The sequence below is a fragment of the Ciconia boyciana genome, chromosome 28 (genome assembly GCF_034638445.1).
Source record: "Ciconia boyciana chromosome 28, ASM3463844v1, whole genome shotgun sequence".
Taxonomy (NCBI): domain Eukaryota; kingdom Metazoa; phylum Chordata; class Aves; order Ciconiiformes; family Ciconiidae; genus Ciconia; species Ciconia boyciana.
In genome coordinates this window covers 1,168,753-1,185,672 of record NC_132961.1, presented here as the reverse complement: position 1 = coordinate 1,185,672, position 16,920 = coordinate 1,168,753, and the positions used below count along the sequence as shown (strand labels likewise).

At 68.6% G+C, this 16,920-nt stretch overlaps 1 protein-coding gene across 1 annotated transcript; it reads left to right on the top strand.

Annotated features, from left to right (window-relative positions):
• Positions 1 to 1,988: 1,988 nt before the first annotated feature.
• On the top strand, positions 1,989 to 14,038 carry LRRC4B (leucine rich repeat containing 4B). The gene is made up of 2 exons (XM_072847620.1): positions 1,989 to 2,273; positions 11,906 to 14,038. Exon 2 carries the CDS (start codon positions 11,946 to 11,948, stop codon positions 13,923 to 13,925), a length of 1,980 nt encoding a protein of 659 aa, XP_072703721.1. The 5' UTR covers positions 1,989 to 2,273; positions 11,906 to 11,945; the 3' UTR covers positions 13,926 to 14,038.
• The last annotated feature ends 2,882 nt before the right edge of the window (positions 14,039 to 16,920 follow it).

The following is a 16,920-nucleotide window of genomic DNA, read 5'->3' as shown; positions in this document are numbered from 1 at the left end:
GGGAACAGGGGGACATGGGGGGGGATGGGGGACGTGGGGACACGGGGATGGGGGCACACAGGGATTCGGGGACACAGGGATGTGGGGACACGTGGGGACATGGGGATGTGGGGGACGTGGGGACACGGGGATGGGGGCACACAGGGACTGAGGGACATGGGGGGACACGGGGATGGGGCGTGGGGACATGGAGAGTGGGGGATGTGGGGGCACGGGGGCTGGGGACGTGGGGACACAGGGATGGGACACTGGGGTGGGACATGGGGACACAGATTGGGGGACATAGGGGATGTGGGGACACGGGGATTGGGGGGACATTGGGACACGGAGACTGGGGGACGTGGGGACACGGGGATGGGGGCACACAGGGATTGGGGGACATGGGGATGGGACATGGGGACAGGGGATGTGGGGACGTGGGGAGATGGGACATGGGGTCACGGGGATGGGACATGGGGACGCAGAGATTGGGGGACGTGGGGACACGGGGGCTGGGGGTGTGGGGACAGAAGGATGGGCCACGTGAGGACATGGGGACACGGAGACTGGGGGACGTGGGGACACAGAGATTGGGGGACAGGGGGACACGGGGATGTGGCGACATGGGGATGGGACATGGGGACGCAGGGACGGGACACGGGGATGGGACATGGGGACACAGACATTGGGGGACATAGGGGACGTGGGGACACGGGGATTGGGGGACATGGGGACACGGGGATTGGGGGTGTGCGGACAGAAGGATGGGGGACATGGGGACACAGGGACTGGGGACGGGGACAGGGACACGGGGATGGGGGGACACGGGGATGGGGGGACATGGGGACATGGAGATTGGGGGATGTGGGGACACAGATTGGGGGACAGGGGAGGGGGGACACGGGGATGTGGGGACATGGGGACATGGAGGTTGGGGGACAGGGGGATGGGACATGGGGATTGGGGGACACGGGGACGGGGGGACACAGACACGGGGACACGGGGATGGGGGCGCAGGGACTGGGGATGTGGGGACATGGGGACACGGGGATGGCACAGGGACACGGGGATGAGATGTTAGGACACGGGGGAAGTGAGGGTGGGGGGTGAGGGGACATGGGAAGGGGACATGGGGACACGGGGGTTTGGGGACAGGGGAATGGCCACGGGCGTTGGGACACAGGGATGTGGGGACATGGGGACATGCTGGGGAGGTGGGGACACAGATTTGGGGACACGTCATGGGAACGTGAGGACACGATGTGGGGCACAGCGGTGGGGACACACGTTTGTGGGGACATGGGGACACGGGGGTGTGGGGACGTGGGGATGGTGGGGCACGGGGAGGGGGGACACAGGGCGAGGGGTGGCACTGGGACGTGGGGACGTGGGGACACAGCACAGGGACGTGGGGACATGGGGATGGGGGACACGGGGATGTGGGGACACGGGGATGTGGGGACACGGCACAGGGAGGTGAGGACACGATGTGGGGACACGGGGCTGTGGGGTGTGGGGACACAGGGACATGGCGGGCACAGGGCTATGGGGACACGGGGACGTGGGGACACAGGGCGATGGGTGTGTGGGGGACACGGGGACATGGGGACATGGGGGGCACGGGGACGTGGGGACACGGGGCTATGGGGACATGGGGACATGGGGGGCACGGGGACGTGGGGACACGGGGCTGTGGGGACATGGGGGGCACGGGGACATGGGGACATGGGGGCACGGGGACGTGGGGACACGGGGCTATGGGGACATGGGGGGCACGGGGACGTGGGGACACAGGGCGATGGGTGTGTGGGGGACACGGGGACATGGGGGGCACGGGGACGTGGGGACACGGGGCTATGGGGACGTGGGGACATGGGGGCACGGGGACGTGGGGGACAGGGGTCACGGCGCGGGGCCCCGGGCTGGGGTGTGTCACCGTCCCCCGTGTCCCCCGTGTCCCCGCTCCATCCCCGACCCCGCCCCCGCTCCCCCCGCCCATCCAGCGCCGCCGCCGCTCCCGGGCTGCTGCTGCCGGAGCCGAACGGAGCCGAACGAACCCGAACGAAGCCGAACGGAGCCGAACCCGAACCCGAACCCGCAGCCGAACGCAACCCGAACGCGGAGCCGAACCGAGCCCGGAGCCGAACCGGGCCCGAAGCGGAGCCGAACCGGGCCCGAAGCGGAGCCGAACGAAGCCGAGCGGAGCCGAGCGGAGCCGAACGGGGCGGGGGCGCGGGGCCCCGGCGGCCGCTGGAGCGCGGCGGGCGCGGAGCGCGATGCTGCGGCCCGGCCCGGTGAGTGCGGGACCCTCCCAGTACGGACCAGTAACCCCCCGGCCCTCCCAGTAGAGACCCGCCCCCCGCATCCCTCCCGGCATGGACCTGTCCTCCCCCCTGCATCCCTCCCAGTATAGACCAGTTTCCCCTCCCCCCCTCCGCATCCCTCCCGGTATAGAGCAGGCAGCCCAGTATAGACCAGTCCCCACCCTACGGCCCCCAGTATAGACCAGTCATCCCCCTGCATCCCCCCGGTATAGACCAGTCCCTCCTTTCATCCCTCCCAGTATAGACCAGTCCCCCCGCATCCTTTCCAGTACAGACCCGCCCCCCGCCGCATCCCCCCAGTACAGAGCCGTCACCCCTGCATCCCTCCCAGTATAGACCAGTCCCTCCCAGCATACACCAGTCCCCCTCTGTGTCCCCCAGTATAGGCCAGTTGCCCCCTGCATCCCACCCAGTACAGGCCAGTCCCCCCAGTGCAGACCAGCCCCTCGCTGATTCTCCCCAGTATAGCCCAGTCCCCCCGCACCCCCCAATATAAACCAGTTCCCCCAGTACAGACCAGTTCCCCCTGCCATCCCCCGGTACAGCTCAGCCCCCAGTATAGCCCAGTATAGCCCAGTCCCCCCCCCAGGGCTGCCCCCCCACCCTGGGGACCCCCATGGGGGGGGCAGGTTTGGGGGGGTCCCCGGTGCGGGGGGGGGGGGGATGCGCATCGCCATGGTGACGGTTGCCGCGGTGACGGGAGCCCGTGGAGACGGGGGGGGGGCGGCGCGGCCGGGGGGTGCGGCGAGCCCTGCCCCCCCCCCGGCTGCTGTAGGGACCCCCGGCCCTATAGGAGCCCCCCCTCCACCCCATAGGGGATATAAGGGAGCCCCCAGCGTCTCCCCCGGCCCTATAGGGGCTATAGGCCCCCCCAGCCCCAAAGGGGGCTCCTGATGGCCCCCTGGCCCCCCATCCTATAGCGGCTCCCCCAGCTCTATAGGGGCTCTCTGCTCCCCCAGGCTCTCCCCTGGCTCTATAGGCTGCCCCCCAGCCTCCCTCACCCCATAGGGCCTGTAGGGTCCCCCAGCCTCCCCTCCCCCTCGGGATCTCTCCGGCCATATAGAGTCTATAGGAGCTCTCCTGTGCCCCCCCATCCCATCCCTATAGGGGCTATAGGCCCCCCCGGCTCTGCTGGGATCCCCCCCTGGCTGCAAAGGAGCTATAGGGTGCTGCCGGGGTCCCCACCACCCCATGAGGGCTATAAGGGACCCCCAGAATCCCTTACCCCATAGGAGCTATAGGCCCCCCTCCTAGCCCCCCAGCCCTCCCAGGATCCCCTTCCAGCCTTATAGGGGCACCCCTGGGCCTCCTCTACCCCATAGCAGCTATAGGGGCACCCCTGGCCCCACTGGGACCCCCCCTGACTCCATAGGAGCTATAGGCCCCCCCACAGAGGCTATAAGGGAACCCACAGCCTCTCTCACCCCACAGGTGTTATAGGGGCCCCTCTCCAGCCCTATAGGGACTATCTGCCCCCCCTCAATAGGGGCTATAGGGAACTCCTGGCCCTATAGGGACTATAAGGTATCCCCAACCCCATAGGGGCTATAGGGCTTCCGTCCCATGGGGGCTATAGGGGTTCCCAGGCCCTATAGGGACTATTGAGGCCCTGCCTTGGTTCTGCATGGTCCTATAGGGACTATGGGGCCCCCTGGCCCTATAGGAACTACTGGGGGACCCCTTGCCCCCCCCAGCCCCTTCCCGGCCCCATAAGGGCTATAGGGACCCCTCCAGCCCTATAGGGACCTCCACAGCCCCTCCTGGCTCCATAGGGTCTATAGGATTCCCCCCCAGCCCTATCCAGCCTCCTCCAGCCCTCTCCACCCCATAGGAGCTATAGGGGCCCCCCGGCCTTATTGCCCCCCCACCAGCCTGATAAGGCCTCCCCTCATGGCCCTATAGGAGCTATAGGCCCCCTCAACCCTATTGCCCCCCCAAGCCTTATAGTGGCTATAGGATCCCCCTAGCCTATAGGACTCCCCTGACTCTATAAGGGCTATAGGCCCTCTTCCAGCCTATAGGACTCCCTTGGCTTTATAGGATCTGTAGCTGTCTGTGTCCCCCCCAGCCTATAGGGCTCCCCGGCTTTATAGGGGCTATAGGGTCCCCCCGGCCTATAGGGCTCCCTTGGCTCTATAGGATCTGTAGCTGTGTGTGTCCCCCCCAGCCTATAGGGCTCCCTGGCTTTATAGGGGCTATAGGGTCCCCCCGGCCTATAGGGCTCCCTTGGCTCTATAGGATCTGTAGCTGTGTGTGTCCCCCCAGCCTATAGGGCTCCCTGGCTTTATAGGGGCTATAGGGTCCCCCCGGCCTATAGGGCTCCCTTGGCTCTATAGGATCTGTAGCTGTGTGTGTCCCCCCCAGCCTATAGGGCTCCCCGGCTCTATAGGGGCTATAGGGTCCCCCCGGCCTATAGGGCTCCCTTGGCTCTATAGGATCTGTAGCTGTGTGTGTCCCCCCCAGCCTATAGGGCTCCCCGGCTCTATAGGGGCTATAGGTTCCCCCTGGCCTCCTTCCAGGGGGGGTCAAGCTGGTCCCAGCCGGGGGTTGTGTGTGCACGTGCGTGTGTGAGCCGGTGTGCACACGTGGGCTGCACGGGGGGTGTGCACGAGGGTGTGCACGTGTGTGTGTGTGCACGGGTGTGTGTGCACGGGTGTGCGTGTGTGTGCACAGTGTGTGTGCACGGGTGTGCATGTGTGTGCACAGGGGGTGTGTGTGCACGTGTGTGCGTGTGTGTGCACGTGTGTGTGCACAGGGGGGGGTATGCACGTCTGTGCACGTGTGTGTGTGCACGTGTGTGCGTGTGTGTGCACGGGTGTGCATGTGTGTGCACAGGGGGTGTGTGTGCGCACAAGGGTGTGCACGTGTGTGTGCACGTGTGTGTGTGTGCACGGGTGTGTGTGCACGTGTGTGCGTGTGTGTGCACAGTGTGTGTGCACGGGTGTGCATGTGTGTGCACAGGGGGTGTGTGCACGTGTGTGCGTGTGTGTGCACAGGGGGTGTGTGTGCACGTGTGTGCGTGTGTGTGCACAGGGGGTGTGTGTGCACGTGTGTGCGTGTGTGTGCACGTGTGTGTGTGCACGTGTGTGCGTGTGTGTGCACATGTGTGTGTGCACGGGTGTGCATGTGTGTGCACAGGGGGTGTGTGTGCACGTGTGTGTGTGCACGTGTGTGTGTGTGCGCACAAGGGTGTGCACGTGTGTGTGCACAGGGGGTGTGTGTGCACGTGTGTGCGTGTGTGCGCACGTGTGTGTGTGCACAGGGGGGGTGTATGCACGTCTGTGCACATGTGTGTGTGCACGTGTGTGCGTGTGTGTGCACAGGGGGTGTGTGTGCACGTGTGTGTGTGTGCACGTGTGTGTGTGCACGTGTGTGTGTGTGTGCGCACAAGGGTGTGCACGTGTGTGTGCACAGGGGGTGTGTGTGCACGTGTGTGTGTGCACGTGTGTGTGTGTGCACAGGGGGGGTGTGCACGAGTGTGTGTGCGCACGTGTGTGTGTGTGCACACGGGTGCGTGCACGGGGGGTGTGTGTGTGCACGGAGGGGTGTGCGTGCACGTGTGTGTGCGCAAGGGTGTGCGCGCGTGTGCTCACGGGGGGGTGTGCGTGCACACACGTGTGCGCGCATGGGGCGCGTGTGCGCTGCGGGTGCCCTTCGCACGGTGGCCATCGGGGTGACCCTGGGGACGCACGTGTGGGTCCCTTCCGTGTCCTCGTGCCCCTTGCACGGCCTTGCACGCTCCCCGGGCACCCACAGCCCACCTTGCACGCTCCTTGGGCACGCTCTCTGGCCTTGCACGCCCTTGCACGCCCTTGCACGCTCCCCGTGCACGCCCTGCTGGTGCAACTGGCCTTGCACGGCCTTGCACGCTCCCTGTGCGTGCCCTGCTAGTGCAAGCAGCCTTGCACGGCCTTGCACGCTCCCCCTGCATGTTCTGCATCCTTGGCCTCTATTGCACGGCCCTGCACGCTCCCCGTGCACACCCTGCTCGTGCAACCGGCCTTGCACGCTCCCCGTGCACGCCCTCCTGGTGCAAGCAGCCTTGCATGGCCTTGCACGCTCCCCCTGCACACCCTGCTGGTGCAAGCGGCCTTGCACGCTCCCCGTGCAGTGCACGGGGGGGGGGAGGTGGTGCTGAGGGACCTTGCAGCCCCGTGCAATGCTGGGGGGGGCCGTGCAGAGTTTGGGGGGCCCCGTGCAATGCTGGGGGGCCGTGAGTGTTTGGGGGCCCGTGCAATGCCGGGGGGCCGTGCAGAGTTTGGGGGCCCCGTGCAATGCTGGGGGTCCCCGTGCAATGCCGGGGGGGGCCATGCAGAGTTTGGGGGGCCCCGTGCAATGCTGGGGGTCCCCGTGCAATGCCGGGGGGCGTGCAGAGTTTGGGGGCCCCATGCAATGCTGGGGGGCCGTGAGTGTTTGGGGGCCCCGTGCAATGCCGGGGGCGTGCAGTGTTGGGGGGCCCCGTGCAATGCCGGGGGCCGTGAGTGTTTGGGGGCCCCGTGCAATGCTGGGGGTCCCTGTGCAATGCTGGGGGGCCGTGCAGTGTTTGGGGGGCTGTGCAGTGTCGGGGGGCACCCCCATGCAATACCAGGGGTCAGTGCAGCGCTGGGGGGGGGGGCTCCGTGCAGTGCCCCCACTCAGCCCTGGGGGCCCCGTGTGGTGTTGGGGGGCCCTGTGCAGTGTTGGGGGGCTTGTGCAGTGTCGGGGGGCCCTGTGCAGTGTTGGGGGCTCCGTGCACTTCTGGGGGGCCCATGCAGTGCTGGGGGGTCTGTGCAGTTCTGGGGGGCCTGTACAGCACTGGGGGGCTCCGTGCAGTTCGGGGGGCCATGCAGTGCTGGGGGTCTGTGCAGTGCCGGGGGGCTATGCAGTTTTGGGGGCCCCATACAATGCTGGGGGTCCTGTGCAGTGCCGGGGGGCCGTGCAGTTTGGGGGGCCGGGACACGCCGACACTCCGAGCAGTATTGGGGGCCTGTGCAGTGCTGGGGGCTCCGTGCAGTGTCGGGGGTCTGTGCAGCGCCGGGGGCCCCTGCAGTGTTGGGGGCTCCGTGCAGTGTCGGGGGCCCTGCAGTGCTGGGGGCCCCGTGCAGTGTCCGGGGGTCTGTGCAGCGCTGGGGGGTCTGTGCAATGCCGGGGGGCTCTGCAGTGTCGGGGGCTCTGTGCAGTGTCGGGGGCCCCGTGCAGTGTCGGGGGGCCCTGCAGTGTCGGGGGCCCCGTGCAGTGTTGGGGGCTCCGTGCAGTGTCGGGGGGCCCTGCAGTGTTGGGGGCCCCGTGCAGTGTTGGGGGCTCTGTGCAGTGTCGGGGGGGCCCTGCAGTGTTGGGGGCCCCGTGCAGTGTCGGGGGGCCTGCAGTGTTGGGGGCCCCGTGCAGTGTTGGGGGCTCTGTGCAGTGTCGGGGGGCCCTGCAGTGTTGGGGGCCCCGTGCAGTGTCGGGGGCCGGGCCGGGCGGCGGCAGCACGGGGGCCGCTGGGCCGGGGGGCGGCAGGGGCTGCACCGCCGTGTGCCTGGAAAGACTAATGAGGCCGCGGCGGGGGGGGCCAGGGGAGCCCCCAGATCTGGGGGGCCAAGGGGGGGCAAGGAGGAGGGGGGCAAAATGGGGCACGAGAAAGAGAGCAGCAAGTTGGGGTGCAGGAAGGGGGGCTGCAAGAACAGGGGTGCGGGAGAGTGATGCGAAGAGGGGGCAAGATGGGGGGTGCAGAAAGGAGGGGTGCAGGGAGGAGGGGGCAAACGGGGTGTGGGGGGTGCAAGGGGGCGCAGCAATGGGGTGCAGGCAGGGATGCGGGTGGGGGGTGCAGGCAGGGGGCGCAGGGGGTTGCAGGGGTGCAGGGGGTGCAGGAGGGTGCAGGGGGTGCAGGGGTGCAGGGGGTGCAGGGGGTGCAGGCACGGGGTGCAGGGGGTGCAGGGGGTGCAGGGGTGCAGGGGGTGCAGGGGTGCAGGGGGTGCAGGAGGGGTGCAGGGGGTGCAGGGGTGCAGGGGGTGCAGGGGTGCAGGCACGGGGTGCAGGGGGTGCAGGGGGTGCAGGGGTGCAGGGGGTGCAGGGGGTGCAGGGGTGCAGGGGGTGCAGAGGGGTGCGGAGGGGTGCAGGAGGGGTGCAGGAGGGGTGCAGGGGTGCAGGGGGTGCAGGGGTGCAGGGGGTGCAGGAGGGGTGCAGGGGGTGCAGGGGTGCAGGAGGGGTGCAGGGGGTGCAGGGGGTGCAGGGGTGCAGGGGGTGCAGGGGGTGCAGGGGTGCAGGGGGTGCAGAGGGGTGCAGGGGGTGCAGGAGGGGTGCAGGAGGGGTGCAGGGGTGCAGGGGGTGCAGGGGGTGCAGGGGTGCAGGGGGTGCAGAGGGGTGCAGGGGGTGCAGGAGGGGTGCAGGAGGGGTGCAGGGGTGCAGGGGGTGCAGGGGTGCCGGCAGCGGCTGGCAGCAGCGCGGCGGCAGGCGGAGGCGAGCAGGGAGGGGATGGGGGGGGGAGGGGCTGCAGCCGGGCTGGGGGGCAGGAAGGGGAAAGGGGGTCCAGGAAGGGGGGCAGGAAGGAAGGAGCGGGGGGCAGGAAGGAGCGGGGGAGGAGGAGGAGGAGGAGGGAGGAAGGCTGCGCGGCCGAGCGGCCGGGGTGCAGGGTAGGCCGTGGCGGGCGCAGGGGGCACCCATGGGTGGGGGGCGGGGGCAGGGGGGCGTGCACACGCGTGTGCGTGCACGGGGAGGGGGCAGGGGGTGCACACGCGTGTGCGTGCACCTGCTGCTGCGGCAGGACAGGGCTGCGCGTGCACGGGGGTGGGGGTGCACACGCGTGTGCGTGCGCGTGGGGGGGGTGCGCCGGGATGGGGATGCACACGCGTGTGCGTGCACGGGGGGGGGTGTGCACGTGGGCGTGTGCGGGGAGAGAGGTGCGCGCGCGCGTGCGGGTGCAGGGACGGGGTTGCACACGCGTGTGCATGCACGTGGGGGGTGCAGGGACGGGGGTGCACACGCGTGTGCATGCACGGGGAGTTGTGCAGGGACGGGGGTGCACACGCGTGTGCATGCACGTGCGGGGTGTGGGGACAGGGTTGCACACACGTGTGCGTGCACAGGGATGTGTGCAGGGACAGGGTTGCACACGCGTGTGCATGCACGGCGGCGTGTGCAGGGACAGGTTTGCACACGCGTGTGCATGCACGTAGATGTGTGCAGGGATGGGCGTTACACGTGTGTGTGCACAGGGGTGTGCACGTGTGGTTGTGCCAGGGTGGGGTTGCACACGCGTGTTTGTGTGCACATGGACGTGGGCAGCAATGGGGTTGCACACACGTGTGGGCCTGCACACGGGCGTGTGCAGGGACGGCTTGCACACGCATGTGCATGCACACGGACGCGTGTGCAAAGGCCTTTGTGCCGCGACGGGGTCGCACACGTGTGTTTGTGTGCACGGGGATGTGTGCAATGAGGCGTGCACGGCCGGGCACGCGCACGGACGTGCACTGGGATGCGTGTGCAACTGGGGCTGGGGTGAGGTTGCACACGTGTGTGCTCACACACGGGTGTGTGCATGGGTGTGGCAGCACGCGGGTGTGTGCAAGGAGGGGTTTGCACGCGTGTGTGTGCACACGGGGGTGTGCAGGGAGGTGCACCAGCACATGCACGTGCTTGGAGGCGGTTGCACACACGTGTGTGCGCACGTGAGGGTGTGCTTGGAGGGGGCTGCACACGCGTGTGTGTGCTTTGCACATGGAGGTGTGTGCACGTGTCAGGATGGGTTGCACACGCGTGTGCACATGATGGTGCAGGCACATGCGTGCGGGGATGTGCGTGCAAGCAGGCGTGTGCAGCAGCTGCACGGACACGCGCACGCAGCGTGGTGCGCTCACGTGTGCACACGCGTGTGCAAAGCACATGGGCGCAGGCCTGGGTGCGTGTGCACGTGGCTGTGAGCAGAGGAGCGTGGTCGGGGACGCGTGTTCGGATGTGCGCTCGAGCGTGTGCACACACGCGTGTGTGTGCGTGTGTGTGTGTGTGCGTGCAAGGAGAAGTTTGCAGGGATGTGCATGCACACGCGTGTGCAAGGGTGCTCCCGGGGGAGTCAGGTGGGGACACGAGGAGGGGACGGTGTTTGCAGCCGTGCACGGTGCAGCACGCGGGACGCACGAGGGGCTTGCACCGGGCGCGGGTGTGGCCACGCGTGGTCCAAGCGTGCGCGGCGTGCGTTGCACCGGGGTGGTTGCGCACGCTGCATCGCGTCACCCGTGCACGTCCCTTTGCATCGCACGGTGCGCCGCCGGGGTATCCGCAGGGCGTTGCACCGACCGTGCACGCGCAGCGTGCGTCGCACGGCCCGTGCAAACTGCGTTGCAGCAACCGTGCGCACGCAGCGTGCGTCGCACGGCCCGTGCACGCTGCTCATTGCACCGAGGTGGCCGTGCGCGGTGCATTCGGTTGCCCACGCGCACGCAGGGTGCGTCGCACGGCCCGTGCACGCTGCTCATTGCACCGAGCTGCCCCTCCGTCGTGCGACGCACTGCCGGTGCGCACGCACGATGCATTTTTTTGCCCGTGCGCGCTGCGTGTTGCACCGAACTGCCCCTGCACGGTGCATCGCACTGACCGTGCACGTGCACGATGCGTTGCGTTGCGTGTGCGCGGTGCACATTGCACCGAGCTGCCCCTGCACGGTGCGTGGCATTGCTGGTGCACGTGCACGATGCATCGCGTTGCCCGTGCACGCTGCGTATTGCACCGAGCTGCCCCTCCGTCGTGCAGCGCGTTGCCGGTGCGCACGCACGATGCATTTTTTTGCCCGTGCGCGCTGCGTGTTGCACCGAACTGCCCCTGCACGGTGCATCGCGCTGACCGTGCACGTGCACGGTGCACGTTGCACCGAGCTGCCCATGCACCGTGCATTGCACTGACCCTGTACGTGCACGATGCATTTTGCTGCCCGTGCACGGCGCACGTTGCACCGAGCTGCCCGTGCATGGTGCACCGCATCGACCGTGCATACGCACGATGCATTTTTTGGTCCCTGCACGCTGCGTGTTGCACCAAACTGCCCCTGCACGGTGCATCGCACTGACCGTGCACGTGCACGATGCGTTGCGTTGCGTGTGCGCGGCGCACATTGCACCGAGCTGCCCCTCCGTCGTGCAGCGCGTTGCCGGTGCGCACGCACGATGCATTTTTTTGCCCGTGCGCGGTGCGCGTTGCACCGAACTGCCCCTGCACGCTGCATCGCGCCGACCGTGCACGCGCACGATGCGTTGCTTTGCCCGCGCGTGGTGCACGTCGCACCGAGCTGCCCATTCCTGCTGCACCGCACTGACCGTGCACGTGCACGGTGCATTTTGTTGGCCCGCGCGCGGCGCACGCCGCGCCAAACTCCTCCCGTCGCACCGCGTTGGCCGCGCGCGCGCACCATGCATCGCGTTGCCCCTGCACGGTGCATGGCGTTGGCTGCGCGCGCGCACCATGCATCGCGTTGCCCCTGCACGGTGCATGGCGTTGGCCGCGCGCGCGCACCATGCATCGCGTTGCCCCTGCACGGTGCGCGCCGCCCCGAGCCGCCCGTGCCCGCTGCACCGCGGCCCCGGTGCCCCTCGCCACCACCCCCCGCACCCCCTCCTGCACCCTCCTAACCCCCCTCTCCCCTCTCCTTGCAGCACCACCCGGGGCCCTGAAGCCGGAGGATGTCCCTTGGCCATGGCGGCACCGGCGCCCGTTAGGATGCCGCTGCCGCTGCCGCCGCCGGCGTTGCTGCTGCTGCTGCTGCTGCTGTTGGCCCCGGCGGCGCCGGCGGCGGCTCCGACCTCCTGCCCGGCGGCTTGTTCCTGCAGCAACCAAGCGAGTCGGGTGATTTGCACCCGGCGGGAGCTGCTGGAGGTACCGGCCAGCATCTCGGTCAACACCCGTTACCTGAACCTACAGGAGAACCACATCCAGGTGATCCGCACCGACACCTTCAAACATCTCCGGCACTTGGAGATCCTCCAGCTGAGCCGCAACCTGGTGCGGAAGGTGGAGGTGGGCGCCTTCAACGGCCTCCCCAACCTCAACACCTTGGAGCTCTTCGATAACCGCTTGACCACCGTCCCCACCCAAGCCTTCGAGTACCTCTCCAAGCTGCGCGAGCTCTGGTTGCGCAACAACCCCATCGAGAGCATCCCGTCCTACGCCTTCAACCGCGTCCCCTCCCTGCGTCGCCTGGACCTGGGCGAGCTCAAGCGCCTGGAGTACATCTCGGAAGCCGCCTTCGAGGGTTTGGTCAACCTTCGGTACTTGAACTTGGGGATGTGCAACCTGAAGGAGATCCCCAACTTGACGGCGTTGGTACGGTTGGAGGAACTGGAGCTTTCGGGCAATCGGTTGGGTCGCGTCCGTCCCGGTTCCTTCCAGGGCTTGGGCAGCTTGAGGAAGCTGTGGCTGATGCACGCCCGGGTGGCGGCGGTGGAACGTAACGCCTTCGACGACCTAAAAGCTTTGGAAGAGCTTAATTTGGCCCATAACGAGCTGGCCTCGCTGCCCCACGACCTCTTCGCCCCCTTGCACCGCCTGGAGCGGGTCCACCTCCACCACAACCCTTGGCGTTGCGATTGCGACGTCCTTTGGTTGAGTTGGTGGTTGAGGGAGACGGTGCCCAGCAACACCAGCTGCTGCGCCCGCTGCCACGCGCCGCCGGCGTTACGCGGGCGTTACCTGGGCGAGCTGGAACCGGGGCACTTCACCTGCTACGCCCCCGTCATCGTGGAACCCCCCGCCGACCTCAACGTCACCGAAGGGATGGCGGCCGAACTCAAGTGCCGAACCGGCACCGCCATGACCTCGGTCAACTGGTTGACGCCCAACGGGACCTTGATGACCCACGGTTCGTACCGGGTGAGGATCTCCGTCCTCCACGACGGCACGCTCAACTTCACCAACGTCACCGTGCAGGACACGGGGCAGTACACCTGCATGGTCACCAACGCCGCCGGTAACACCACCGCCTCCGCCACGCTCAACGTCTCGGCCGCCGATGCCGCCGCCGCCGCCGCCGCCGCCGCCGCCGCCACCGGTTACACCTACTTCACCACCGTCACGGTGGAAACCACCGACGCCGGCGGCGAGGAACCGGCTCCGCAAACCGCCCCGGCGCCCACCGCCGGTTGGGAAGCCGCCGGCGGTTCCACGGCAGCGCCGGCTACCCGCGCTACCGGTAAACCCTTCACCGTCCCCATCACGGCGGCGGCGGCGGGGGCGGGCGGGGGGTTGCAGGATTTGGATGACGTCTTGAAGACCACCAAGATCATCATCGGTTGCTTCGTGGCCATCACCTTCATGGCGGCCGTCATGTTGGTGGCCTTCTACAAGCTCCGCAAGCAACACCAACGCCACAAGCACCGCGGCGGCCCGGCCCGCGCCGTCGAGATCGTCAACGTGGAGGACGAGCTGGCGGGCGGCGCCGGTGCCGGCGGCGGCGGCGGCGGCACGGGCGGCGGCGGCGGCGGCGGCGGCGGGGACAACCGGTTGGCGCTGCCGGCGTTGGAGCGCGATCACCTCGACCGGTACGCCGCCTTCGCCGCCCATTACGGCAACAGCGGGGCGGCGCTGGGCTGCGGCAAGAACCCGCTGCTCAACTCGGTGCACGAACCCCTGCTCTTCAAGAGCCCCTCCAAGGAGAACGTGCAGGAGACCCAGATCTGACCCCTCCCCCACCCCCGCCTGACGGGGACCCCTCCCCACCCCCCCCCACCCCCCCAAAACGCTGCTGCTGCTGCTGCTGCCACCCCGCCACCGAGGAGGAGGAGGAGGAGGAGGAGGAGGAGGAGGCCGGCGGTGGCAGTGGGGGGGGGTTGGAGGGGTTTTTGGGGGGGTGATGCGTGGGGGGAGGGGCGCGCGGGGAGGGGGCTTTTGCAGCGAGGGACTCGTGCGCTGCGGGGGGGTCGTGCGCCGCACGGCGTCGCGCGAGGAGGACTCGGGCTCCGCGCGGCCCCGCGCGACGAAGGACTGGGGCGCCGCGCGGCGGCGTGGCGCGCGGGGTGGGGGTGGGGGTGTGCGGGGAGGGGGGGAAGCGGGGCCGCGCGCGGTGGCGCGCGGCGGCGGGGGCGCGGCGGCGCGCGACGCCCGAAGGCCTCGCGCGGTGCGGGGGGTCGGGCGAGGCGCGGTCGCTCGCAGCGAAGGCCCGGCGCGACGCGCGGCCTCGTGCAAGGAGGGACTCGTGCGACGCGCGGGGTCGTGCGACGCGCGGGGTCGCGCGAGGAGGGGCTGGCGCGGTGCACAGCATCGTGCGATGCACGGCCTTTTGCAGTGACGGACTCGTGCGCCCAAGGACTTTCGCAACGCACGGTGTCGTGCGAGGAAGGACTCGTGCGACGCACGGGGCTGTGTGATTCACGGCCTTTTTGCGGACAAGGACTTGTGCGTTGCACGGGGTCGTGCAACGCGCGGTGTTGTGCAACGGAGGACTTGTGCACCGCACGGGGTCGTGCAACGCACGCTGTTGCGCGGTGAGGGCCTCGTGCGATGCACGGGGACGTGCGATGCACGGCCCTTCCGCGACGGACGCCTCGTGCGCTGCGCGGCCTCGTGCGACGGCAGCCTCGCGCGCCGCGCGGCGTCGTGCGATGCACGGCCTTCCGCAGTCGCGCGCTTGCGCGACGTACGGCGCCCGGTGCTGTGGAGCCCTCGCGCAACGCACGGGCCTCGTGCGATGGCGGCCTCGTGCAACGCGTGGCCTGGTGCGACGCACGACCTCGCGCGACGCGATTCCCCCCCCTCCCCCCCCCTCCCCCGTGCAAAGCACGGCCTTGCGCAGCGCAGATCCTCGTGCAACGCCCGGCCTCGTGCGACGCGCGGCGTCGCGCAATGGCGGCCTCGGGCCACGCTCGGCCCTCGTGCGACACGTGGCCTCGTGCAACGCGCCGCATCGTGCCTCCCCCCCCCCCCCTTCACCAGCGTCCCCGAGGAGGACGTGCAAGAGACGCAGATGGGAGGGGCCGGGCGACGCCGGCCTCGTGCAACACGGGGCCTCGTGCGATGGGCACGCCGTTGCACACCCACCCCTCCCCCCGCTCCGGAGCGCCACGAGGAGGACGTGCGAGAGACACAGACACGACGGCCTCGTGCGACGACGACGGGGGGCGGGGGGGGCGGGGGCCCCTCGTGCGAGGGGTCTCGTGCGACGCGGGGCCCCGTGCGACGGCCTCGCGCGAGGGGTCTCGTGCGACGGCCCTCGTGCGACGCGGGGCCTCGTGCGGAGCCCCGCTGCCCCCCAGCCCCCCGCCCCCCTCCCCCGCGCTCTCGCTTGCTTGCGGCCCCCCCGCCGCCCCTCCCCCACCCCGGCCCCTCCCCCCCGGGGGCGGGGCGCGGGGGGGCCGGGGGGGCCCCGGGGCTTTTCTAGGCCCGTGGGGGGATTTTTTAATTCGCCGCGGCCGAACACTTTCCTATTTTAATAAAATCCATCACGGTGTTTCCAACCGCCGCCGGCGCCTCTCTGCCCCGGGGCCTGGCGTGGGCTTGGCGTGGGCTTGGCGTGTTCTTGGCGTGGGCGTGGCGTGTTGTTGGTGTGGGTGTGGCGTGTTCTTGGTGTGGGTGTGGTGTGTTCTTGGCGTGTGCTTGGCCTGGGCTTGGCATGGGCTTGGTGTGCGCTTGGTGTGGGCGTGGCGTGGGCGTGGCGTGGGCTTGGCGTGTTCTTGGTGTGTGCTTGGTGTGGGCGTGGCGTGGGCGTGGCGTGGGCTTGGTGTGTGCTTGGTGTGGGCGTGGCATGGGCGTGGCGTGTTCTTTGTGTGTGCTTGGTGTGGGCGTGGCGTGGGCGTGGCGTGGGCTTGGCGTGTTCTTGGTGTGCGCTTGGTGTGGGCGTGGCATGGGCGTGGCGTGGGCTTGGCATGTTCTTGGCGTGCGCTTGGTGTGGGCATGGTGTGGGCGTGGCGTGGGCTTGGTGTGTGCTTGGTGTGGGCTTGACGTGTTCTTGGCATGTGCTTGGTGTGTGCTTGGCGTGGGCTTGGCGTGTTCTTGGTCTGTGCTTGGCATGGGCTTGGTGTGTGCTTGGTGTGGGCGTGGCGTGTGCTTGGCGTGTGCTTGGCGTGGGCTTGGTGTGTGCTTGGTGTGGGCGTGGCGTGTGCTTGATGTGGGCTCAGCATGTTCTTGGTTTGTGCTTGGTGTGGGCATGGCATGGGCGTGGCATGTTCTTGGTGTGGGCTTGGCATGTTCTTGGCATGTGCTTGGCGTGGCCTTGACGTGGGCTTGGTGTGTGTTTGGGTTGTGCTTGGCATCTGCGTGGCGTGGGCTTGGTGTTGCTTGGCGTGGGCTTGGCGTGGGCTTGGCATGTGCTTGGTGTGGGGTGTGCGTGACGTGTGCTTGGCATGGGCTTGGTGTGTGCTTGGCGTGGGCTTGGTGTGTGTTTGGGTTGTGCTTGGCGTGTGCGTGGTGTGTGCCTGGCATGGGCTTGGTGTGTGCTTGGCATGTGCTTCGCGTGGGCTTGGTGTGTGTTTGGGTTGGGCGTGGCGTGGGCTTGGCGTGTACTTGGCGTGGGCTTGGTGTGTGTTTGGGTTGTGCATGGCATGAGCGTGGCGTGGGCTTGGTGTGTGCGTAGCGTGCACTTGGCGTGGATTTGGCGTGCGCTTGGCGTGTGGGTTGTGTGTGGCGTGGGCTTGGTGTGCGCTTGGCGTGGGCTTGGCGTGTGCTTGGCGTGTATTTGGGT

Coding starts and splice junctions, on each gene's coding strand:
- LRRC4B (XM_072847620.1), top strand. CDS start 11,946: ATGGCGGCACCGGCGCCCGTTAGGATGCCGCTGCCGCTGCCGCCGCCG.